Source organism: Schistocerca gregaria, chromosome X, assembly GCF_023897955.1.
Source record: "Schistocerca gregaria isolate iqSchGreg1 chromosome X, iqSchGreg1.2, whole genome shotgun sequence".
NCBI lineage: Eukaryota > Metazoa > Arthropoda > Insecta > Orthoptera > Acrididae > Schistocerca > Schistocerca gregaria.
Window position 1 is genome coordinate 675,959,284 of NC_064931.1, and position 25,996 is coordinate 675,985,279.

Genomic DNA, 25,996 nt, shown 5'->3' on the forward strand with positions numbered 1-25,996 from the left:
GAGATCACACAGCTGCTCACAACCCCATTCCAACTGCAATCCATAGGGGAGGCAGAGCGAATGGTGCAAACTTTCAAGGAGAAGATTTCGGTCATGGCGCACTCTGCTTCCACGGACAAGGCTCTCATGTTGTTTTTCGCTGCCTATCATTGCTCGGAAGAGCCCTGCAGAATTACTACATGGGTGGCCATCACAGATTCTACTTACACTGATGTTTCCACCAGGACCTGCCCCTCCTCCTCAACGCCCCCCCCCCCCCCCTCCTGCCTCAGGCCTGTTGCTGATCCAGCTCGGAAACCCCTGTTGTGGGTGCCAATGTTCAGACACTGTCCTCCTACAATCCATGGCTCTCATGGTCAGTGTATGTATGAGGCCTGTGCTGCGGGCCATCTTTGGTGGTGTCATAAGAACCAGCTATGACCCAGATTGCCAAAGTCAGCATTCCATCAAGCCCTGGATGACTTGCTGCCTCACCCCACCTGGCCTCCCCAGCAACCAGCTCCACTTCACACTGGCTGGGCCCTTGGCGCTGTGGGGTTCACGGAGTGGACCCTTGCACCTCCGTCTGTCTTTGATCCAGTTCCAGCAGAGGTAGTCCCATCTCCAGAGGATGCTCCGTGCACGGCCGTGCCTGCACATGACAGTCCTGGAATTGTCAACAGAGAGATGTAGCCTGTTCTGGACTCAGCCACGCCAGGGCTCTCATGGCTCCAATTCTGACCACTACCTCACTCCCCCCCCCCCCCCCCCCCCCCCTCATTGCAGTCAGCACCACAGGGGGCTGCTTCCACACCTATCTATCATCTCCTTGGTGGAGGGTTGATATGACCAATTTGGACAGTGAGATGGAGTTATCTCAACTGTCCACAACTGATCCATACTTGGCACTCCAAGCTGCAAGTGACCAGCAGAAGACAAAAGCTGAAAAGAAGCTATACCCTCGAGGCCATCGCCATGCCATTTTGTGGAATCCCCTGATGTAAGCAGGCACTCCACCAGGAATGGCAGTTCTTGTTGGTGCACCATATGATCCACATATTATGCTGGCCACCTTGTGATGACATTTATCATCTCAAACCCAGAATACTCTTGAGCTATGTGATTCTGTATGTCTTGTTGAATGTTTGTCTATCCAGTGAATACAGAATAAAGAGTGTTAGTAAGTGCAAACCTCAACAGTTTGTCTTACTGATCTGCATTAAATTACATTTTCCTACCACTCTTCACACCAACTATAAATTCTGTCAAAGCCATCTTTTATCCTCGCAGTCACTCAATGATGACATCTCCCTATACACCACAGCATCATCAGCCAACAGCCACAGATCGCTGCTCACACTTTCAGACCATCTATGAATATACAGGGTGTTTCTGCATGAGCATGCAAAAATGTAACAGGACATTGAGAATGCTCCACTGGGCAATCTGAGGTAGGGAACCTGGGGTCGGAGAACCCAGCTTAAGTAGATATGGAAGTAAACCATCTACTGCTTTGTCTAGCATTACTTTTTTCCAGCTTATTTACAACTAACATGCGTCCAAGTTTACATGTACTATGCTGTTTATTCACACGTAGTCTTTATTTCCTGCAAGGAAACAAGAACGGGTCTGATTACTAGGAAGTCATGATGTAAGTTTTGTTTACTTTATGTGCCCATAAGGTGGCTCTGTTTTATCATATTCACATTTTCCAATGCCATGAATGAATGGCATACCCATTCATTAATAAGTGCTATTCAGAGATGTACAGTACAATATGATGGAGTACCACTGGTACAGTATTTCCTGATCTCTGTATTGGCAGGGGAGGTCCTATTCCATGGCCTGTGATGTCACCTGAGCCAAATCCCCTTGATTATTTCCTATTTAGTTATCTAAACTCACTTGCATATGACACCCCAGTGGATACAGAGATGGAATTAGTTGTCAGAATTGTAGCTGCCTGTGATGTGATTTGGAACACACCAGGGATATTTGTCAGGGTGCATTAGAATCTTGTTCGCTAATGTCATACTTGCATTGATGTTGATGGCCATCAGTTTCAGCATATTTTGTAAGATATGGTACAAATGGTACATCCATTGTGTCAGTGATGGTATTCACAGTTAACTAATGTACACAAAAAGTACACAGCAATCTGATTTTATTCTTATTATCTCCTTAAGATGACTTCTACAACACTAGGTTCCCTACCTCAAATTACCCAATGGAGCATCCTCTATGTTCTGTTAAATTTTTGCATGTTCTTAAGGAAACACCCTATAGATAATAAGAGTGCTCCTATCACATTTCCCTGGGAAAGCCATGATGGCACCCTTGTCTCTGATGATCACTCACTATAGATAACAACATACTGGGTTCTATCACATAAGAAGTTTTCAACTACTCACATAGCTGGGAACCTAATATGTATGCTCAGACCTTCATTGACAGTCTGCAGTGGGACACCGAATTTGCCTGTTATTCTTCAGGATATGATTCAAGAAGTGGGCAAGCTGAGTTTCACGTGAGTGATACTTTCTAAATCCATGTTGATTTATGGACAGAAGCTTTTCCTTCTGGAGGAAATTTATTTATTTATTTATTTATGTTCAAGAGTTCTGCATCAAACTGTTGTTAAGGATATTGGTCTGTAATTTTGTGGGTCCATTATTTAACCTTTATTATATACAGGAGTCACCTGTGCTTCTTTCCAGGCATTTGGGATTTTGTGCTGAGCAAGAGATTTGCAATATGTACAAGCTAAATAACGGGCCAATGCTATAGAGTAGTCTCTCTAAAAGTGAGTTGTGATTCCATCTGCATCAGGTGACTTATTTGTTTTTAACTCTCTCAGTTGCTTCTCTATACCAGTGGTACCTTCTGCTATGTTCTCCATAGGGGAGTCTGTGCAATGGTCAAATGATGGTAAGTTTCTACAGTCCTCCTGTGTGAATGATTTCTTATATGCAAAATCAAAACTTCGTATTTCCTGTTGCAGAGTTCTCTTGGCACACCAGACTGATCAGTGAGTGACTGGATAGAAGGTTTTAACCCCCTTAGAGATTTTATGTAAGACCAGAATTTTCTTGAGTTGTTGGCAATATCTTTTACTAAGGTATGACAGTGGAAGTAGTTGTATGCTTCACACATCAAACTTTTTACAGGTGCACTAATTTCTACTAATTCTTACATGTTGTGATTTGTGCATTCTTTTTTGAACTGAGTATGCAACAGTCTGCTTCCTCAACATTTTCTGGATTTTGTTATCAAACCACAGTGGCTTTTTTTCACCCCTAATCCACTTTCTCAGCACATACTTCTCCCGAGCGTAATTTCCATACAGTTTAAACTGTGCTCATAATTCCATTATGTCTGTCATATTGGAACTAATTTATGTCCATGCATTGTCTCAACGGAATGCTAACAACTGATTATTTGCTCTTTGTAGCAAAAATACTCTCCTAGCCTTCTGGATGGATTTATTAACTTCAGTAACCATTGCCAGAACTAGTTTCTCAAGACAGTTTTCAGAAAAGTGTTCAAAACTACTTCATAAAGCTGTCTGTCTGTAATTCAGACTGCAATGAATCCATAGATGTCCCAGTCTGTATTTAACAGGTTAAAAGTTGACTCTGAAACTAATAACACATGATCAGGGTATTCCTGCACCACTGAGGATAGATTAACTTTGAATGATTCTAAAACTGTCATGACAGAATTAGGTGGCCAATAAAAACATCTGATAATTAACCTGAGTCCACCTACATGTTCTACTTGCATCCAGATAATATCACAGTTAGATTCAATTTTGACCTTGATAGACAAAGTATTTTTGTTGACTGCAATGAACACTGCCCCTCCTATGGCATCTAATGTCTGTGGCAACAGAGTGATACAATGAAAGTTTATTCCATTAATGATTCATAAAACAGTGCTTTACCTCATATTATGTAAGTTTACTGTATCATTGCTTAATTAAATTAAGATTAAATTGTGATTTTGCTCATTGTTGTTTACCTCGGTAACATAAAGCCAACTATTCTTTACATCTGTACAAAGTTCATCACGAGGCAACTCGTGTTAAAAACAGCACACCTGCTCAAAAGTTAAAAAATAAGATATTGGGGTTTATGTAACTTTTCTTGGAGACCATCAAATTTACCAATGTGAATACAATATTTAACAATTTGTGATATGGATGTATACTACAAACAAACTATTGTAATCTGTTGTAAGTTAATGGTTTTTCACTACAAAAATCTAGATTACATTTTATTAAAATGTGGCAGATATTCCAGACTATAGCTACTATTCTTTTTCCAATGTAGGAATGGATGATTGATTCATAATATTCTGTTTTTATTATTATACTTTCATTTTTAGATTTAAAAATGTCAGCTCATATCATAGAGAAAATAAAATAGACAAAAATGTACATACCACGACAACCTTCGGGACCAAAACCGTATGTTCCTGGAGCACATCTGTCACAGCGCCTGCCAACTACATTAGGTTTGCAGGTGCAAGCACCACCCAGTTCTGAACATATAGCACTCACTGAGCCAGTAGGGTCGCATTGGCAGGCTGTAAAATTGAATGTAGTGGTTAATATTCTCAACAATAAATGGACACTGGAGAGGAGGGGGATAGATCAAATCATTACAGAAGTACAACTTACGGAATGCACCACCATGAACGTAGAAACCTATGCTGTGATGGTACTTTTGACAGACATCAGGAATGCTGCCCTTAAGTACAGAGTAGAATGCCTGACCACACTGATATCGCTCAAATTCCTGCCTATGGAGATTGTTTGCTCCTTGAAAAAATGGGATGCTTTCTGGTCTTGGAATCAGTGCAATCTGCAAATGAAAAAACAAGAAGCAACACATTAAAATAACAGTAACTAAATGTAATACCAAAGCAATAAGGGCCATTCATAAATAATCATCTCCACATAATGTTGCCAAGGCACTGAGAGGAGCTCTCCTTCTGAAAAAATATCTAACTATTTTTGTTTCCACACAGTGAAGAGTATATCAGTCAAAAACAATTTCATTCTCAGTTAGAAAATACATTATTGTTCCACTTGCTTACAGTTTTGAATATAAATGAGCAAGTACTTGTTAGGTTAAGAGTAAAGAAATGCTAGAAGAAACATACACCAATTCTTCCATTGAAGAACACTTTTGTCATACAAACCATTTACTGCAACTCTTGCAATATATGAAGATTATGCTCATTGGGTGGAAACAAAATGTGATGAAATAGAGACACATGAAAACTAGATAGAGCCATGGAAACAACCCAAATTTTTATATTACCAAAATATTAAATTAATTGGCTATGCACGAGGTATTAGATTCATGAGATCTAAAACCTACTCTACAAACTGTGGTATGTGGATCCCATTATGTACAAAGCATTAAGATTTCTCCTTACCTAACAATCTTGCTAAATTGTCCAGTAATCAACATGTCTAAATTTGAAAAATCTGGGAGTTCCAGGTTTATTAAAGGCACTTGACTGAAACTTCAGCTCCAGCTCATGTAATTTGCAATAAATGTAACACGCGCCTGGTTCATGTCCCACACAAATGAGTACGTCACAATGAACACACAACACAAATGCTACTCAAAATAGAAGAACAGTGAAAAAAAGCATCAGCATGTTACTTGGCGACAGTAATTCAGGAACCTGATGCAATGTTTCACTATATCTCAACTTTTATATAGCATTGTTATTACTCTACTTAGCTCCAGACATTCAGCATGTTGAGACACAAAAATCCATAGCATGGTTAGCAGAATCACTAATAAACAGACAGTCTCTAGCAGAGCCATAATCCTTTGTTTCTGGAACAGAAAATAGAAAGGTTTAATGGAAGTAAATAAGTAGTTATCAAGAAGAATGTGAGGGTGACATAAATTAGTAAAGAGCCATAAGATCCAGGATAGCAAGGTAGAACATTGAAATAAAAAGGTGGCAATAAAATACAGAGATGGGAAGATACATTTATTCTGTATTGGTATTACTGATAGTAAATGACAGTCTGAGCACAATAACTGAACATAGTATAAAAATGAGAGTTAAATAATATAGTAGGGGGATGAGAAGACATGAAAGAAGAAGTAATGGAGAAAAAGCAGGGAAACCAACAAGAGAGAAGGAGGCTAAGAGAGTATAAATGTCCATTAAACAAAGTGACCATGAATTGGACATAATAGTAGATATACAGGATAAAGAGAAGGGAGGAGAAAGGTACATGAAACTGAAAGAAATGTAAAATATACTTGAACTCTGTTGGGTTTTTATGCAAAATGCATTACTGAAAAGGAGATTACAGTTCAACAGTGCTGATGCCACTACAGATCGAGGAGAAATGCAACAGTCATAGTCTGCTCATACAAAATTCCAAGAGGTTGTCTGTAGTGACTTAGGAAAACCTAAAACAGGGTGTTTAGATATGAACATGAGCACCCCTCTGATTGACTGTCTGTTCAATGCTTTAATGATGTCACTAATTCAGTTGCTACTAGTATATGGCTGGTGGGAAATAATTAACACAGTGCTACAGTGTGCACTATACCACAGGATACATGCAGCTGCCAACATAGAGAGTACTCCTATGCATATTCACATTTCTGGCAAGTTTTGCAGTGATTATGAAAAAAAGATTATTCTGTCAGCAGAGATCATGACTGACATTATAATTTGTTTCTGTAATTAATACAATCACAAGATTGTTTGACAATATATTCAGCTTCAACGATATAGTTGTAATCTTCAGATTTTTGAAAATGACTGCTGGGTGCTTGAAATCAGTTACATTGTGAAATGTTACTGCAGTTATGTCAATAACATAATAAAATAATTCTCCATTCATTACAGCAATGTTATGTTTGTATTTGACTTAATGAGTCTTATATGTTTCTGTGCCTCACCAGTTGATGGTAAAGATTTTACCAGCACAGTGCTATAAAAGTTATTTCAAAAATGTAATCCAGAAACAGATTTCTCAAACTATATTTGCTCTCCTCCATAAATAAAAATCATCAAAACACATAAAATACATTTCCCTAACCATTTTGTATTCCTTTGGTTGTACTGTCTAAACAATTAATTTTCTCAAGATCATGACACATTCAAGCTCTACCTAAAAATGAAATCTTCCTTATACACACCATCCTTGCTAACATCTCTGTTACTATTGTTGCCATGGACAGAGCCTCTAACACTTGTCGTCCTATTGGGGATGGGATTTTCACAACTGTAGACAGTGGTTCAATCTCCACAGGCTCACCTCAGAAAATTAAGTTGTGGTGGGTTAGTCCTTCTCTACCTAGTCATCCTAAAATGTGACATTTTTTTCCAATGAGGGATGTCTTGGCAGAGACCTTGGTTATGGATAGCTGCATTTTGGATGTTCAGGAAATGTTCAACTTTGAAACCCACCTCATCATCATTCTGAAAATGTCCACCATGAAGTGGTTTCTTCATCTGATATCAGAGGAAAAAAAGACAGTGAGTGCCATGTCTGGTGAATACAAGGATGAGGCAAAATTTGATCGGCCAGAGATGCAGCATGTGTGACTGTCCTGTTCAGTATGAGCTGGGCCATATTCATGGAGGAGAAATACCCCCTTGGGCAGCTTCCTGTGATGCTTCATCTTGACAGACTGTTTCTTATTTATTTATAGTAGTCCATTTTCTTGGTAACAATAATGGGTAATTACATAGTGAATTATATTTGTGTGAACCTTTATGATAATCCATTTCTATGCCTTTTCTTTTTTTCCTATTCTGAATATTGAAATAAGTTTACAGTGTGTATTTATTATTTTCACTGTCTTAATTTTTTTTTCTGTTACTCCTGCTCTAACAGTTAGATATGCTACTCTACATGAAGTTTTCCTGTGGCATCTTTTTCCACTCTGTCAGGTGTTCCATTACTGTGACAGAAAAAGTGCCACACGTTTTTGTTATTCTAATCTGTTGTGACTAATTTTATGGGTATCTTTATCACCTACTGCTACTAGCACTGTTACAACACCTACTGCTATTAGCACTGTTACAATACCATCATTACCATCACGATTACCATCGTCGTCATCATCATCATCATCATCATCAACAACAACATCTACTGCTACTATTACTACTACGACCAAAACAACCACCACCACCACCACCACCACCACCACCACCACCACTACCACCACTGCTACTGCTACTGAAACTTATGTTACCAAGACTAACACTTGTATCGAATGGGGTAGTGCAGTGGTTAGTGCACTGGACTAACATTCAGGAGGACAATACAACAGTTCAAATCCGTGTCCAGCTCTCTTGATTTAAGTTTTCCATGCTTTCCCTAAATCATGTAAGGCAAATGACAGGATGGTTCCTTCGAAAGGGCACATTCATTTTCTTTCCCCATCTTTCCGTAATCTGAGCTTGTGCTCCATTTCTAATGACCTTGTTGTCAACAGGACATTAAACACTAATCTCCTCCTCTCCTCAAACATTTCTAGTACAACTACTTTTGATAATGTTGTTAAGGTCATTGATCCTTAGAGAACAGTTAAATAAAACACACACACACACACACACACACACACACACACACACACACACACACACACACACACAAAATTACAACTGCTGTAGTCAGTCTAGTTTTCCCGTATGTTCTGTACCAAATTGAGCACACTATTGGTTCCAGCAATGTCTTTTTGACCCTAGACAGCATAATGACAGATCAGAGCAAATCAGCTATCTTTCAGCAATTCTCATTCTTCTTAGGTACACTTGTGACCACCTTCCTTCACTCTTCCATTACCAGGCAAAGCAATCTTAGAGCTATCACACTTTGTTCTTGTTCTTTTGGGTCTTCTACAGGTATTACTCATCCCAGCTGCAGAGTCGGTTGCCTATAGTTGTGCCTTGCTTTCTCTTAGACTCATTAGTTAAAAGATTTTGAATATCAAAGTCATCTTTTACTCTAATTATGTTGTAAACAATTTTACCTCTTAAGGCTTTCCCAGCATTCCTTGTTATGTATTCAGCTAGGAATGATTCCCATAGGACATGATCTGATGTGCTAATTGCACCAGTCACAGCTGATTGCTGCTTTCTTACCAATTCATTTCAGATATGTAGGACATGGCAGTGAACCAGTCCCCTACTTGGCTCAAAATGTATTATCTGAAGCCTTTGGTTTATATATGGAAGAAATTTATATGTTGACCTTCCTGTGTCATAGGAATTCTATCTCTGCTGCCTTTCTGTAAATATTAAATTTTTTAATACTAATGGATTTGTTGCTGGTTCCCCAAGAATGTCATGTATTTTTTTCTGCAGCATCCACAGCACAATAACAGAATTCCTTGCTGTACTTCCCTCATTGCAGCAACAGGTCTCACCTGCCATAGCTTGTGCATTTGGACTGGTACCCTAATCCACTATTGCACATAGCCATAACCTCTTCAGGAGATTTCAGTAGTATGCTCCTACAACAGTTTGGCCCCCTTTAGAGGCATAATCTGATAGCACCACACCTTAGCAGTCCCAGTGGTGAATCTACACATCTTCACTGCTTGCTACAATCCTTTCTTTCAGGATTATGGTGACAGAGCCAGCACATATCCACTGTGATTAGGCAGCTAAATACGTCATCTGGATTGACCAGACACAGTTGCAAAATGTATGCTGTTGCCTTGATTTGAATGGGTGTGAGTCATCACTGAACCCAGTAGGTGGCAATCTCTTTCATATTTAATATGTCATGCTTGACACTGAAACCTGAACCATGATTGATTTTCACTATCTCCATCATTGCCTCAATTGTAATACAATGGTCTTTAAGCACCAAGGCCTCCAGTTCCAATTCCAGGTTCTTCAGAGAGGGATGGCCTGCCACTTTGTTCTTTGTTGTCTTCTTTCCCTTAAATTCTTTTCCTAACATTTTCTCCCTCCAGCTTTAGTTAGACAGCACAGGTAAAACAAGTTACTTTAGCTGTAAGTTTTCATTGAATATAACATGCTATCAGTTTTCTTCTCTAGATTATAGAATTATGCTTAGTTATGGACATCTGCGACTTACGATTTGAGGTATTTGTTCACATATTTGTTATTTTGGGGGAAATAGTGCAACCCATCATTGGTTTTCTCAAGTGTGAGTAACTGACCATTCACTTGTAAACAATTAGGATACAAATATTAAAATAACTAATCATGTCCTGAACAAAACAATAATGATGGCATTATCAGGTGATGGTGGATTGTTGGGAAAAAATTAAATATGTAATGTCACACATCTCTGCATAACAGTACATCACAAATCTGTTCATTAGCTAAAGATCCACAGGAGAAAATGGCTTGCAAGATGTGGAGAAAATGTAGAAAGATTATTCACCTGTAGCCAGAACCCAATTACTTTCAATGTTTTCAGAGTTACTCTTCAACAATCTGACAATAGCACACACTGCCTGTTCCTTCGAGAACTGGCATAAACACTAAGTATGTATGGGGTCAGTTTATGTAATATGCTTCTGTTAAACAACTCTTACACAACAAAAATCAGCTAGCACCACCTAAAAAAATTCACTTTAGTTAAGTGGAGATTAAAACAGTAGGTGAGAAATCTCCAACTTTGTATACTTACAGAGTCAACAAGTATTGATGCTGATGGCACATCAGTTTCACCATCATATCGTTTGAATGTTAGGCGTACTTTGTAGTCTTGACCTGGTTCAAGGCAAACAGGAGGAGACACAGGGACACTCCTAGAATCTGTGGGGAAAAAAGCAAATCCATTTTATTTCAAGCTGAGGTCATAAAATTTTTTTGATATATAACAGTATGATGAACATTTTTAATAGTTATTATTGAGCACTGAAAGATATTTTTTTATAACACTGAACACAAGAAGAAATATGGTAAAGTAGCGATTAAAATACAACTAATAGTGAAACATAAGAAATGCCTTACTCTACTCTCCTCTTCGTGTTCACTATGGAAGTGATACACAGGGGGCTATAGAATATTTCTACACTCTTCACATAAAGCCAATTGTTCATATTTTGTAAGTTTTTGGGGACTGTTCATGGTTTTCAACATCTCTGTGACAGTCTGCCATAAGTCAAACAAACCTGTGGCCATTTGTACTGCTCTTCTTTATGTTGCCATGAGCTATGATGCATGCAAAGTGATGTGGTGGTCAGCATCATTGGCTGACATGCTGCAGGTTGTCAGTTCAAACCCAGCCACTGGCAATTATTTGTTATTTTGTATTTATCATTTCTGGAAGGTTCTTGAAATATATTATGTTTGCAATTTTTGTATATTCTGGAATCTTCTATGTTTGTCTAAATAGCAGCATTCTGGAATACTTCATGTTTGTATAAATAGCTGCACTCTCCATCCAGTAGTTCAGTTCTGTTCTGGCTGTACATCAGCAATCGTAATAAACATCCATTCAGTGCTAAGTGTTGTATATTGATGACTACTTCCAGATTAGGACTTGAGTGTCGTTACAATATGATACTGTGTGATGGAAAGACTGGGTACTTCAAAACATCTACATCTCTATGGTACCAATTACGTAACATAAAAGCAGTCATCAGGAACTGAAATACAAACAGTGCATTATTCCCTCAGTCCATATACCCAGGAGACCAATGGATTCCAAGCCAGCAGTAAGTCAGCTGCACACCAGCCATCAACAGTGTTTTCCAGAGGTGGTGGTCACAACCCAATAAACTAGCTGAAAGGATTCAACTGAGTCACCATAGACAACAGGTGGAATGACATGATGTGGCAAATGAGTACTCTTACTTGGTTGGCACAGCCCAGCAATGAAGAGAAGCTCAATAGCTGGAATAAATTCCAGGATGAACTGACGAAAATGTTTTGTGACATTCAGCAGCAAGTCCACTTGGGAGACAAACAACTGAAGAACAGGGTTCAGGGTCATGAGAAAGTGACACAGTCCTACATGAAGGATCTTTTGGCCTTATGCCACATTATAAATCCAAATATGACAGTAGTAAGCAAAATCTCACATTTGACTACAGGAGTTGCAGAAGACATGTACCAAGCTCTTCTGGTAAAGGATTTCACAGGAGAAACAATCACAGCAATGCTACAGAAAAGAAATGAACAAAGGAAGCATGACAGACTCCCGAATGTGGTCACTATGGCAGCTGTGGTAGACCACCATGACTTTGCCTCTCTCATATATCAGCTAGTGAGAGAAGAGATACAGTATTTTATGGCAAACTGAACTGTTGGGCCGAGTAAGCAAGAGACAGCAGTGATGACTGTCAACCCCATTTGTTAGGAGGTGATAGAGAATGTTGAAGAAGAGGTGTATTAATCTTGAGCACCTATCTCCACTACCAGTTGAATGTGCCAGAAAAAATGGACTCGGCCAACTTGGACTTATGCTGCAGCCATCAAACAATAACCAAACACCTGACTATCACAGGTACAGCCAACTGTTGCATTATGTGTAACAGCCCACAGAAGAAAAAATATTTGGAGGCCAGGGGACAACACATGAGTGTGTGTCCAAAGTGGACCCAATGGACACTTTGTATGCTACTGCATAGAAAAAGAGGTGAGTTTTTGACACTACAACACTGCCAAATGTCATCCATCACAACAGTTCTATTCATGCCAGTCAACCACAGACAATTACAGTCAGTCTGGGAGACAAAACCCATCACCGTAACCTGGACAAGTTACCCCCCAACTTGCCATAGCCATTCCCCATTGCCTTTCAGAAGTAGCAGCCACTTGCCTGGCCACCAACTTCAAGGAAACTAAGTGAGGCAACCACTTATTGAGGTGAGGCCACCACAGATGCAAATTCTCCATGGATGACAGTCACCAGGATGTCAGTAAATCTTAATGATGTCACCATCGATGGCGGACCTGTCCAGGCAAAAGTTGGCTTGGGGGCTTCCTTTTCTGTAATGCCATATGCTTATCATTGTCAGCTAAAGAAGACTGTTACATGACATGAAAGTGATTGTGCTGAAAGTCACCAATAGGAAATATTTCCGCCAATAGGAATATGTAATGCAAGAATAACAACTATCAATGACAGAAAACAGCCCTTCAAATATTTCATTTTAACACAATGTAGACATACTGTTATTCTCAGATGGGACTTCCTGCAAGTATCAAAAACAGTCAGACTGTGGAAGAGCAGATCTCCAAATTGACGAAGCTCTTCCAACTAGTACATATAAGAAAGGCTGCTGTGGGTATTTCTGTGCCACTGAAGACATTGTTGTTGTGCTGTCATCAACGAGATGAGTTCTAGTCATCAATCAAGATGTTCAGTTAAACTGTGAAACTTTTATTTATTGCAAAATGCTACTCAGGCTCACAAAATAAATGTAGATGCCAGCAATGATCATAAACACTGTAGGTGGTCAAGGAGAACTTTGGATCACAAACTGTCTTGACCAACCACAACTCATCCCTAAAGGTATGCGCTGATGGACTACCAAACCACTCCACAGCTTACTATCACTGATTAAGAATCATCTCCCATTACCACTTCAGATAATGTACGGGCAGAATCTACTACGAAACTGACAATAGGTTCTGGCCTAACCCCTGAACAATGACTGTGAGTGATAGCTGTTCTGCAGCAATTTTCAGATGCTTTCAAACCTGTTGCCAGCTGAATGGTGGATGATTCAGGAAGAATTGAAGAAGATGCTGCAAGATGACCTCATTAAACCTTCAGAAAATGCTTGGTCCTCTCCTGAGGCCCTTGTAAAGAAGAAGGATAACATATGGATCTCTGCATTGGCAACTGATGACTGAATAAAATCACGAAGAACGGCGTCTATCCACTGCCAAGTACTGATGATACACTAGATTGCTTGAAAGGAAAAAAAGTACTTCTCTACTATAGGCATGCAGATATGCTAATGACAAACTGAGGTTGATGAGGTTAACTGGAAAAAGAATGCCTTTGTAACTCCTGATGGTCTCCTCCATGAGTTTAATGTTATGCCATTTGGAGTGTATAATGTTCCAGCCACCTTTGAACATATGGTGCTTTGACTCCTTCAATGGATGATGTGTCATTGCTATCTGGGTGACATGATTATTTTTTGAAGATGTTTGAAGTACATGTCAACTGCCTAAATAATTGTGCTGAAATGTGTTCAGACTGCAGGCCTCCACATGATTCTGAAAAAGTGCCTCTTCATCATCCAGGAAATAAAAACCTTGAGGCATCTAGTGACTGGCAGATGAGTCTGTCCTGATCCAGAGAAAATAAAAGCAGTCACACATTTTCTGCCTCCTTGGCAATTCGGATGTGAGAAGTTTTCTCAGAATGTGCTCATACTACTGGAAATTCATAATGGTCTTCTGTTCCAAGGCATTTCCCTTACAAGAACTACTGCTGGGAGATGCCAAAATTTCCTGGCATGAGGTGCAAGAAAGATCTCTCCTATCCTTAAGGAGGCACTAACATTTTTCCAGTCCTAGCATTGTACCACAAGAATGCTGAAACAGAACTCCACACTAGAGCTAGCAGTTATGTGACAGGTGCATTTCTAATGCAAATTCAGTAAGGCGATAAAAAGGTGACAGCTTATACTTCCAGAGTACTCTCCAGATCCAAAATGAACTACTCTACAACTGAGAAAGAGTGCCTTGCAGCTGTTTAGCCACCAACAAGTTCTGGCCATATTTATCTGAAAAACCATTCACCATTATCATGGACCACCATTTTCTATGCTGGCTGACTAGCATGAAGTATCTATCATGTCAGCTAGTGAGATGGACACTAAGGCTTCAGGAGTGTGATTTCACAGTGGTATACAAGGTGGAACAATCAGCAATGATCAACGACATGAGGATGCAGAAGGCAATGGAAACCACTGCATTAAAGACACGTAACGTGTATCCACAGGACATGTGGCCTGCAGTTGAAGAAGTGTCATGATGATCTCTCCATTGGCAAAAGATTCCGGAATAGTCCCCCATTTAGATCTCTGGGAGGGGCGTGGAATGTCAGAAGCTTGAACTTGGTAGGGAAACTAGAAAATCTGAAAAGGGAACTGCAAAGGCTCAATCTAGATATAGTAGGGGTCAGTGAAGTGAAGTGGAAGGAAGACAAGGATTTCTGGTCAGATGAGTATCGCGTAATATCAACAGCAGCAGAAAATGGTATAACAGGTGTAGGATTCATTATGAATAGGAAGGTAGGGCAGAGGGTGTGTTACTGTGAACAGTTCAGTGACCGGGTTGTTCTAATCAGAATCGACAGCAGACCAACACCGACAACGCTAGTTCAGGTATACATGCCAACGTCGCAAGCTGAAGATGAACAGATAGAGAAAGTGTATGAGGATATTGAAAGGGTAATGCAGTATGTAAAGGGGGACGAAAATCTAATAGTCATGGGCGACTGGAATGCAGTTGTAGGGGAAGGAGTAGAAGAAAAGGTTACAGGAGAATATGGGCTTGGGACAAGGAATGAAAGAGGAGAAAGACTAATTGAGTTCTGTAACAAGTTTCAGCTAGTAATAGCGAATACCCTGTTCAAGAATCACAAGAGGAGGAGGTATACTTGGAAAAGGCCGGGAGATACACGGAGATTTCAATTAGATTACATCATAGTCAGATAGAGATTTCGAAATCAGATACTGGATTGTAAGGCGTACCCAGGAGCAGATATAGACTCAGATCTCAATATAGTAGTGATGAAGAGTAGGCTGAAGTTCAAGACATTAGTCAGGAAGAATCAATACGCTAAGAAGTGGGATATGGAAGTTCTAAGGAATGACGAGATACGTTTGAAGTTCTCTAACGCTATAGATACAGCAATAAGGAATAGCGCAGTAGGCAACACAGTTGAAGAGGAATGGACGTCTCTAGAAAGGGCCATAACAGAAGTTGGGAAGGAAAACATAGGTACAAAGAAGGTAGCTGTGAAGAAACCATGGGTAACAGAAGAAATACTTCAGTTGATTGATGAAAGGAGGAAGTACAAACATGTTCCCGGAAAATCAGGAATACAGAAATACAAGTCGCTGAGGACTGAAATAAATAGGAAGTGCAGGGAAGCTAAGACGAAATGGCTGCAGGAAAAATGTGAAGACATTGAAAAGATATGATTGTCGGAAGGACAGACTCAGCATACAGGAAAGTCAAAACAACCTTTGGTGACATTAAAAGCAACGGTGGTAACATTAAGAGTGCAACGGGAATTCCACTGTTAAATGCAGAGGAGAGAGCAGATAGGTGGAAAGAACACATTGAAAGCCTCTATGAGGGTGAAGATTTGTCTGATATGATAGAAGAAGAAACAGGAGTCGATTTAGAAGAGATAGGGGATCCAGTATTAGAATCAGAATTTAAAAGAGCTTTAGAGGACTTACTGTCAAATAAGGCAGAAGGGATAGATAACATTCCATCAGAATTTCTAAAATCATTAGGGGAAGTGGCAACAAAACGACTATTCACGTTGGTGTGTAGAATATATAAGTCTGGTGACATACCATCTGACTTTCGGAAAAGCATCATCCACACAATTCCGAAGATGGCAAGAGCTGACAAGTGCGAGAATTATCACACAATCAGCTTAAATAGCTCATGCATCGAAGCTGCTTACAAGAATAATATACAGAAGAATGGAAAAGAAAATTGAGAATGCACTAGGTGACGATCAGTTTGGTTTTAGGAAAAGTAAAGGCACGATAGAGGCAGTTCTGACGTTACGGCTAATAATGGAAGCAAGACTAAAGAAAAATCAAGACACGTTCATAGGATTTGTCGACCTGGAAAAAGCATTCGACAATATAAAATGGTGCAAGCTCTTCAAGATTCTGAAAAAAGAAGGGGTAAGCTATAGGGAGAGAGACGGGTCATATACAATATGTACAACAGCCAAGAGGGAATAATAAGAGTGGACGATCAAGAAAGAAGTGCTCGTATTAAGAAGGGAGTAAAACAAGGCTGTAGCCTTTCGCAACTACTCTTCAATCTGTACATCGAGGAAGCAATGATGGAAATAAAAGAAAGGTTCAGGAGTGTAATTAAAATACAAGGTGACAGGCTATCAATGATACGATTCGCTGATGACATTGCTATCCTGAGTGAAAGTGAAGAAGAATTAAATGATCTGCTGAATGGAATGAACAGTCTAATGAGTACACAGTATGGTTTGAGAGTAAATCGGAGAAAGACAAAGGTAATGAGAAGTAGTACAAATGAGAACAGAGAGAAACTTAACATCAGGATTGATGGTCATGAAGTCAATGGAGTTAAGGAATTCTGCTACCTAGGCAGTAAAATAACCAATGACGGATGGAGCAAGGAGGACATCAAAAGCAGACTCGCTATGGCAAAAAAGGCATTTCTGGCCAAGAGAAGTCTACTAATAACAAATACCGGCCTTAATTTGAGGAAGAAATTTCTGAGGATGTACGTCTGGAGTACAGCATTGTATGGTAGTGAAACATGGACTGTGGGAAAACCGGAACAGACGAGAATCGAAGCATTTGAGATGTGGTGCTATAGACGAAAGTTGAAAATTAGGTGGACTGATAAGGTAAGGAATGAGGAGGTTCTACGCAGAATCGGAGAGGAAAGGAATATGTGGAAAACACTGATAAGGAGAAGGGACAGGATGATAGGACATCTGCTAAGACATGAGGGAATGACTTCCATGGTACTAGAGGGAGCTGTAGAGGGCAAAAACTGTACAGGAAGACAGAGATTGGATACCTCAAGCAAATAATTGAGGACGTAGGTTGCAAGTGCTACTCTGAGATGAAGAGGCTAGCACAGGAAAGGAATTTGTGGCGAGCACGTCATCAGTCAGTAGACTGGAAAAAAAAAAAAAAAAAAAAAAAAAAAAAAAAAAAAAAAAAAAAAAAAAAAAAAAAAAGGGAAGCAGAAGAAGAAAAAGAAAAAAAACAGACACACTCACAAGGACCCTGACTGCCTTTCAAGGACTCCTTTGGTAAAAGACAGCAGTATGGATGAAACCTCAGTCATTGGTGCATAAAGTGACATGAACAGAGGGAAGATCCAGTACTGCTGGAAACCACAGAAGCCTTGGAGGAGGAGGAACCAGTCAAAGGATTATTCTAATTAATAAATGGAGCATTGTATAAAAGGAAGTATGATCCAGCAGAGAGGAAATGTTTGCTCACCATTCCGAGTCCTCTGCGACCAGATATCCTCAAATATTTCCACAATGCTCCAACATCTGATCACCTGGGATTCATGAAGGCTCTAGCGAAAATCAAGCACAGGTCCATACTGATCCGTTACATATTATGTGAGTCACAGCAAAGAATACCAATGATGGAAGTGCATGCCACAGTTACCTATGGGGCATCTGGTATCATTCCCATCTGCAACAGTGTCATTCCTCTGAATTGGGATTGCGCTCTAGGGGTAGTTCCCAAAGTCAACAAATGGGAATTGATGGACAACCATCTGGACTGAATACCTCACCCGCTACACTGTCACCAAAGCTGTGTCAATTGCAGAAAATTCTGGAAACTGCAAAGTTCTTGGTAGAAGACATCAGTCTGAAGCATAGAGCACTCTTTGTAATGGACTTTGATCATGGAAAAGTTTTCTCATCGAGACTACAATCTGAAGTAATTTCACATTGCAGGATGACCATCCACAGATGAAAGGCCTCATGGAATGCTTTAATAAGATGTCGGCAGATATGCTCTCGATGTACATTGATAAACAGAGAGAAAGGGGTATAAAACTGCCCATCATGACATTTGCATACAATAAGTCACTAGTACAGGCTTCATGCCAAAGACAAAAGCACAGAAACATCATCCACGTTCTTATGATGCCCTACTACAGCCCTGAGACACAGATCCATGACAGGAGGTTCAAGACAACTCAAGACCAACTTGACAACCATGAAACTTTGAAGACTGAGGCTATCTTTGATGCTCATCATAGTGAAGAGAGGGGATATGAATAAATAACCAGTACAAAAGGATCCACCAGTTCCCCCATACAGGGGACCATTGACAAAAGCTATTCCAGAGTGCTGTTGTCAGTGCCAATGAGAAAATCTGAAACAACGGCTGTTTCTCCAGGAGAGAGAGCAATGCCATGAGTTGTGGTGTGTACAGTGTGGCATAGTGATTGGCATTGCTGGCTGGCATGCTGCAGGTCACCAGCTCAAACCTGACCACCAGCAATTATTTTTTACTTTGTAGTTATCATTTCTACAAAGTTCTAGAAATGTCTTATGTTTGTATATTCTAGAACATTTGATGTTTATATAGGCAGCTGCACTCTCTGTCCATGAGTTTAGTTTTCTTCTGGCTGTATGTTGGTGTTCATAATAAATGAGCTCTCAGTGTTCAGTGCTGTATCTCATTGTGAACCCTGCTATCAGATTTGGACTCAAGTATGGTTACAATGTGACAGTATACATACAATATCCTCTGGTAGTCCTACTTGGTATGGGTCTCACACATTAAGCAATATTCTGGTGGGGGTTGCACGAGTGTTTTGTAAGAAGTCTCCTTTGTGACCTGACTGCATTTTCCCAGTATCCTTCCACTGAAGTGAAGTCTGCCACTTGCTGTACCTCTGACTTGAGTCTCTGTGACCATTTCATATCCTCATACTCTGTTAGCATCAGGTGTTCATACAAGTTAACTGATTCCAGCAGTGACTCATTCATATTGTAGTCATAGCATACTACATGTGCGTATTTTGTAAAATGCAAAATTTAACATTTCGAAACATTTAAAGCAAGTTGCCAAGCTTTGCACCACTTTGAAAGCTTATCAACCTTTTACTGAATATTTGTGCAACTTTCTCCAGAAAGTATTTCATTATAGATAATTATATCATCTGAAAAAAGTCTGACTTACTATTAATGTTGTCTGCCAGGTCATTAATATACAGAATGAATAACAAGGGTATGAACACATTTCCTGGAAGAAACCTGAAGTTTAACAATAGCAACAATAATAATAATAATAATAATAATAATAATAATAATAATATCAATAAATAAAATCTCATGTGACTAGGGTCTCCTGTCGGGTAGACCGTTCGCTGGGTGCAAGTCTCTTGATTTGACGCCACTTCAGTGACCTGTGCATTGATGGGGATGAGATGATGATTAGGACAACACAACACCCAGCCAGGAATCGAACCCAGGCCCTCATGATTGACATTCTGTCTTGCTGACCACTCTGCTACTTGGTGCAGACATAATATCAATATGAACTGTACAATGTACAGCTTGCACTTACCTGGTGACAGAAAAACGACCTTTGTGTCATCATCAGGAATAGCATTTGCACAAGGGCCACTACGATCCACTGGACCAGGTCTGATAACATCAACTTGCACTTCCCATGTACCAGGAACCTATGAGACAAATTTGAAATATGATTTATTCATCTCATTACATACAATTTTAAAATCATTTGATTTGATGTATAGGAGGCATTTCAAGTTTAAACTAAGAACATTTTTGGAGAAATACAAAAGTTTACATTATTTTATACTCATTTTTTAGATATAGCTGTACAAATACTACTATAATTTTCAGTGCACAAAAAGAAAAAAAATGCAGTTCCCTTGGTCAAACAGTGAAACTGTCCTCAATGAATTCCTCAATATCAGAATAGCAGAAGAGAAAAGCTCAGTATTAAAAGCAAACCAAGCTCCACGTTAAATATATTACTGCTTTTTATTTTATTGTAAAGTTTTAATCCTATACTCTGGTGTTTTGGTATAGAGTTTTAAAGTGTGCATTGCAAGTTGAAAATTACCTCTGTGGTGAATGTTGTAGTTGTAGTGGAAATGGAAAGTTTCAAGTTTCCATTGGTTTTTTGTATAAGAATGTCAACACATCTTATATATAAGAGGAAGGAATGGACAGTATTTTTTTATTTTTTTAACAGTGGTCAGCATGTTTCTTTTGTTTGGCAACACACACATTCCTATTTATTTTCTTCTATAATACTAGGAGCATTGAGGCATTTCCTGAATTTCCCCCAGAAGATTATAACATATAGAATAACACACTCAAAGTAGCAGTGTATCTTCCTGGTGTCTATATTTTTGGAACCTGACAAAATATGCACTGCAAATGCTAAGCTATTCAGTTTGTTTGGTTAGTAGTCAATGTGTACCTTCCAGTTTAAATTTTTATTACAATTTAGGCCTAAGAACTTAGCATGATTTGTGTCTGTGATAGACTGATCATTGCAAATTACTTATATTTAATTCTGTTCTAATTATTTAGTTTCAAAGTGCATCATTTTGGTTTTAGTATCATTTAGTTTTAGTCCACTTTGATGGAACCAAGATTTAAGTTACTCTAAAGTATCATTGATTGTTCTGAGAATACTTTCAATCACCTCATTTTCTATTAGAACTGATGTATCATCACAAATAAAACTGAATTAACATCAATAGCAAGAGGTAGGTCATTTATGTAGAAAAGCAACTGATAGGAACCCAATATCAAATTTTGTGAGACTCCATATAAAAGTTTCCCAGTTTGAGGAGTAATTGCTTAAATCAGAAGTTACAATTACCCTTTGTTTTCTATCTTTTAAGTAAGAGTTGAACCATTCCAAAGCAGGTCTCTGATTCAATACAGCTGTAATTTGTGTACAAGTAAGGAGTGTTTCACTGAATCAAAGGTTTTTGTCAGATCACAGAATATTTCTGTGACCTTTCTACCCATATCTTATGAGGAGCATATATTTTGAGTGAACTCATTGATGGCATTACAGTGATTTTTCATTGTTGGAATCCAACTGGTTTTTAAAATTGTCATTTATAGTACAAAATTTTTGAATTTGTTTTGTTGCAATCTTTTCAAATTCTTTATAGAAGACCAACAGAAGAGAGATAGGTTGGTAATTCCCCATATCCATTTTCAATTCCTTTTTGAGTAATGGTTTTATCCTGGCATATTTCAATTGTTTTGGAAGACATCCTTGCACAAAAGACTGATTTATAATAATCAACAGTGGTTAGTGAAATGACATCATACACACACTTTATTACAGATGTGGACGTTTCATCCCACCAAGATGAAGTTTTCTTTTTTAAAGTCAATATCTCATTTTCCACATCTCTGTGTGATTCCTTCAAATGATTTAAAATATGGATTCCCATTGTTTACCAACCTTATTGAATTTACCTTGTCTTGATAAGCTTCCATATCTACATCTGATCTTGCCACATTTAAGAATAGTTCACTAAAACTATTTGCCATCTGAATGGGGCTAACTATAATATTTTAAAATGTGATTGTAAGAATTCCTTGTCTCTCTCACTCCCATTTCAAGCGACTGACCATACTTTACAATGAAATGAATACCCTTAGCTCCATACAGGTGTTGATATAAGTCAACGGATCCAGTTGAAAATGTGTACCCTGACCGGGACTCGAATCTGGTATCTCCTGCTTAGATGGCAGATGCTCTATCCATCTGAGCCACCGATGACACAGAGGATAGTGTGACTGCAGAGACTTATCTCTGGCACGTCTCCCGTGAGACCCACATTCGCAACTGATTGTCCCGCACTATATTCATAGTGCCCCTGCCCATCATACTCATTACTTGCGGCACTGTTGGTGCATCCACACAGAAGAAGATGTCCGAAAGAACAGATACCACATTCATATATACATATTGCTTTTGTCTTGTTTCTATGTTTGAGGACAGATCTGTTATTAGCCAGTACAACTTTTCTGAATACAGCTTTATAGCATTTAACAGACTTAACAAAACCAGGATTTCTGTTTCATTTTTAGCTTATTGTGGAGCTGCCTGCTTCCAACACTAGAAATTTTTAATCCTTGTGTAAGCCGCTTATGTTTATGATTTTCTTTCTTTTGGCAATTTCTGGGAGGAAATAGCTCATTGAATAGAGCTAGGAAACAATTTATGAACTTTCTGCAGTTTTTGGTGCTTGAAATGCAATGATCTACAGGCCACCTTACAACACTCAGTTTACTGTGGGAAAAAATCTGTATTATTTGCATTTTAATTCCTTTTTATATAAATTTCTGGAGGCTTTTGCTTATCTGCTTTTGGGAGTTCTATAAAGAGAGTTGAATGATCTGAATTACCTACGCTTCAGTACAGCAGTCAATAGTCAAATAGCAGAGACAAAAAATACATGTACTGCAGAAAATATTTATTTATTCATTCATCTTTATCCATTAACCAGTGATCATGTACATGATAAGGGTTTGCATTAAGAATATTAAATAAAGGAAAAATACAGACTGCTATTCACTGTAAGGATGACACACTGTGTTGCAAACAGGCACAATGAAAAGCTTGTTACACATTTAGCTTTTAGCCAAAGCCTTCTTCTGAAATGTAAACTCACACAAATCCATTCACACAAGCAAGCACACCTCACACACACATGACCACCACCTCTGGCAGCTTGTACTACATTCCACAGCAGGCTGTATTGTGTTAAACAATTCAATAAGCATGGAGTACAGAATCTGATGGCAAGCTCCTCTGTTTTCAAGTTCTGGAAGAAATACAGCCACTAGAAGATGATTACCAGTCATTCCACACCATAACTCATTTGTTGGTGAGATCTAACAATAATTATGGTTGTGCTCTCATAGTGCAAGTTATGACCAATTAATATTATGAGTGATTAATATCTAAGTGTCCATGTAAGATTCTGGTACACAGGTCATAATCACCACTGTTTACTATAACTTCTCCTAAGTCTTTTGCAGGGTGAAGGAATATGGCATATTCACAAGTGTTGAATGGTTGATAGGCACATAAGGAAGATTAAAACTGGAGTTAAGGGACCTGCGGTATATGGTTCGTTACACAGTAATAGTGTAATTGTGATTTATTTAGTTTGTTACTGCAATTACCTATGTTTATGCAGAAATACCTTGACAACAGTGAAAAAGCTTGTAATATGCAACCACCAAAAAGTACAACATAAAACTCAAGAGTAATACAACAGTCCCCAAGTTGGTTTTTAAAATTGTCATGTAGTTGCTGCTTATGTGGGAACAGGTCAACATAGTGTCATTGTGCTGCTCTTCCATTACATTCAATTAACCCATACACAAAGTGTGCATTGGTCAACTCCACAACAGTAAACATATCCATACTCCTGTGTATTGTTGTTAATGTACAAATAACACTACCAGAAACATGGAACCAAGACAGAACAAAGCTTTACTAAATACAAACTTGAGGTTGTAAAGTAAAATGGGCATTATTGTTGCCAACAACAAGTTCTTCAAGTTAATGGAAGTCTGTCAGATCTCTCAGAAAACACAAGCAGCTGACTTTTCTTTTATCGAGCATGTGTAGGTCATGATAGGATGACATCTGGTCCTGTCTTCAGAAACAATAACATCCAATTACCAACTACAACAATAGCTGGAAGTAACATGGAACACTATCTCCCAAGATGATATAACTATTTGGTGATTATTTCTACTCATGATTGAAGAAACACAATGTAGCCAGAAGAGGGTCTACAAGGCACTGAAGATCATTTCCAAAGCCAATATGTCCATTAGTATAGTACCCTGTGATTATGACCATATACACTGATAAGCCAAAACATTATGGCAACTGCCTCCTATGACGCTGCCTGGTGGTGTTGAGGGCATGTGACATGGTAACAGAAGTATGTAAGTGGAGCATACAGATATGCAGAATCATCCTAGTGAAGATATGTGCTGCAATGCAGAACCTGTGGACAGGTATCTTGAAAATATCAAAGCTGGTTGAATTTTTACATGGTACTGTTGTGGGGATCTACAAAAAGAGGTAAGACAGTGGAACTACCACTAGGCACTAATGGTTGGACATTCATGACTCTTCACAGAATTTGGGGTTCAAAGGCTTGTCTGCTCTGTTAAATAGGATAGCTAGTGACCTGTGGCATCTCTGCCTAAATAGCACAAATCTTGTGCACACACAAGTGTTTTAGAGCACATGATTCATCATAAATTGTTGAACATAGAGCTCCACAGCATACCACCCCTCCCCCTGTTCACATGTTGACCCAATGACATCATCAGTTATGATGATTGCAGTGAGCACGGGACCATCAGGATTTGACTGTCAGTCAATGAAAACATGTCAGCTCTTTGGATGAATCACATTTTTGCTACACTAGGTTGATGATTGTCTCCACAAATGCTGCCATCAAGGTGAACAGTGGATTGAAACATGCACCTCGCCATGGACGTAGGTTGCTGGGTGCAGTATTATACTATGGGAGACATTCTCCATCTCTTGCATGGGACCTGTAGCTGTTACCAAAGACACGCTGACAGCTGTGAACCACCTGCATCCCTTCATGCTTGATGTCTTCCCCGGAAGCAATGCCATCTTTCAGCAGTATAATTGTTCATGTCTTGGAGCCATAACTGTGCTACAGTCGTTTGAGGAGAATTATAGTGAACTCACATTGATGTCTCAGCAACCACATTCACCTGATGTAAATCCTATGGAACCCATCTGGGTCACTGATGCCATCACCGCATACACAAATCAGCGGCCCATTATTAAGCAAAGAGTGTAGATATCTAATGCCATATACCTCCACAAGCCTAGCAACAAACTGTTGGATCCCTAATATTCAGAATCAATTAGGCATTTCATCCCAAAGATGGACAAACAAGCTATTAAGCAGGTGGTCATAATGTTTTGGCTCATCAGTGTACAGTGTGCAACCATCTAATGTGTGAATAAAATTTCATCCATGAGATACTTTGCCTCAGAGTGTTAATAATTTTATCAACAACATCTGCAAACAAATAATGATAACTATAATAAATCAGGTACAAAATGCTAATATAAGACATTAGCCTCCAATTGATTAAAACTTCATTCTCTGCTGAAGATATCACTGGCTGTCAGTGTTGGAGGCAAACATGGTGGGTTGCAAAAGGTTACAAAAGATGCCACTGAGATGATGGAATGATAGGCCTTTATCT

At 39.0% G+C, this 25,996-nt stretch overlaps 1 protein-coding gene across 2 annotated transcripts in view; it reads right to left on the reverse strand.

Moving 5' to 3' along the window:
• LOC126297623 (laminin subunit beta-1) overlaps nucleotides 1–25,996 on the reverse strand; it is a 319,924-nt gene that overhangs the window by 47,621 nt on the left and 246,307 nt on the right. For both annotated transcript variants that reach the window (XM_049988640.1, XM_049988639.1), the window contains 4 exons: nucleotides 20,277–20,394; nucleotides 10,649–10,776; nucleotides 4,661–4,844; nucleotides 4,423–4,566 (listed from right to left, as the gene is read on the reverse strand). In XM_049988640.1, the coding sequence (XP_049844597.1) occupies nucleotides 4,423–4,566; nucleotides 4,661–4,844; nucleotides 10,649–10,776; nucleotides 20,277–20,394 (574 nt within the window). The remainder of the gene's footprint in view (nucleotides 1–4,422; nucleotides 4,567–4,660; nucleotides 4,845–10,648; nucleotides 10,777–20,276; nucleotides 20,395–25,996) is intronic.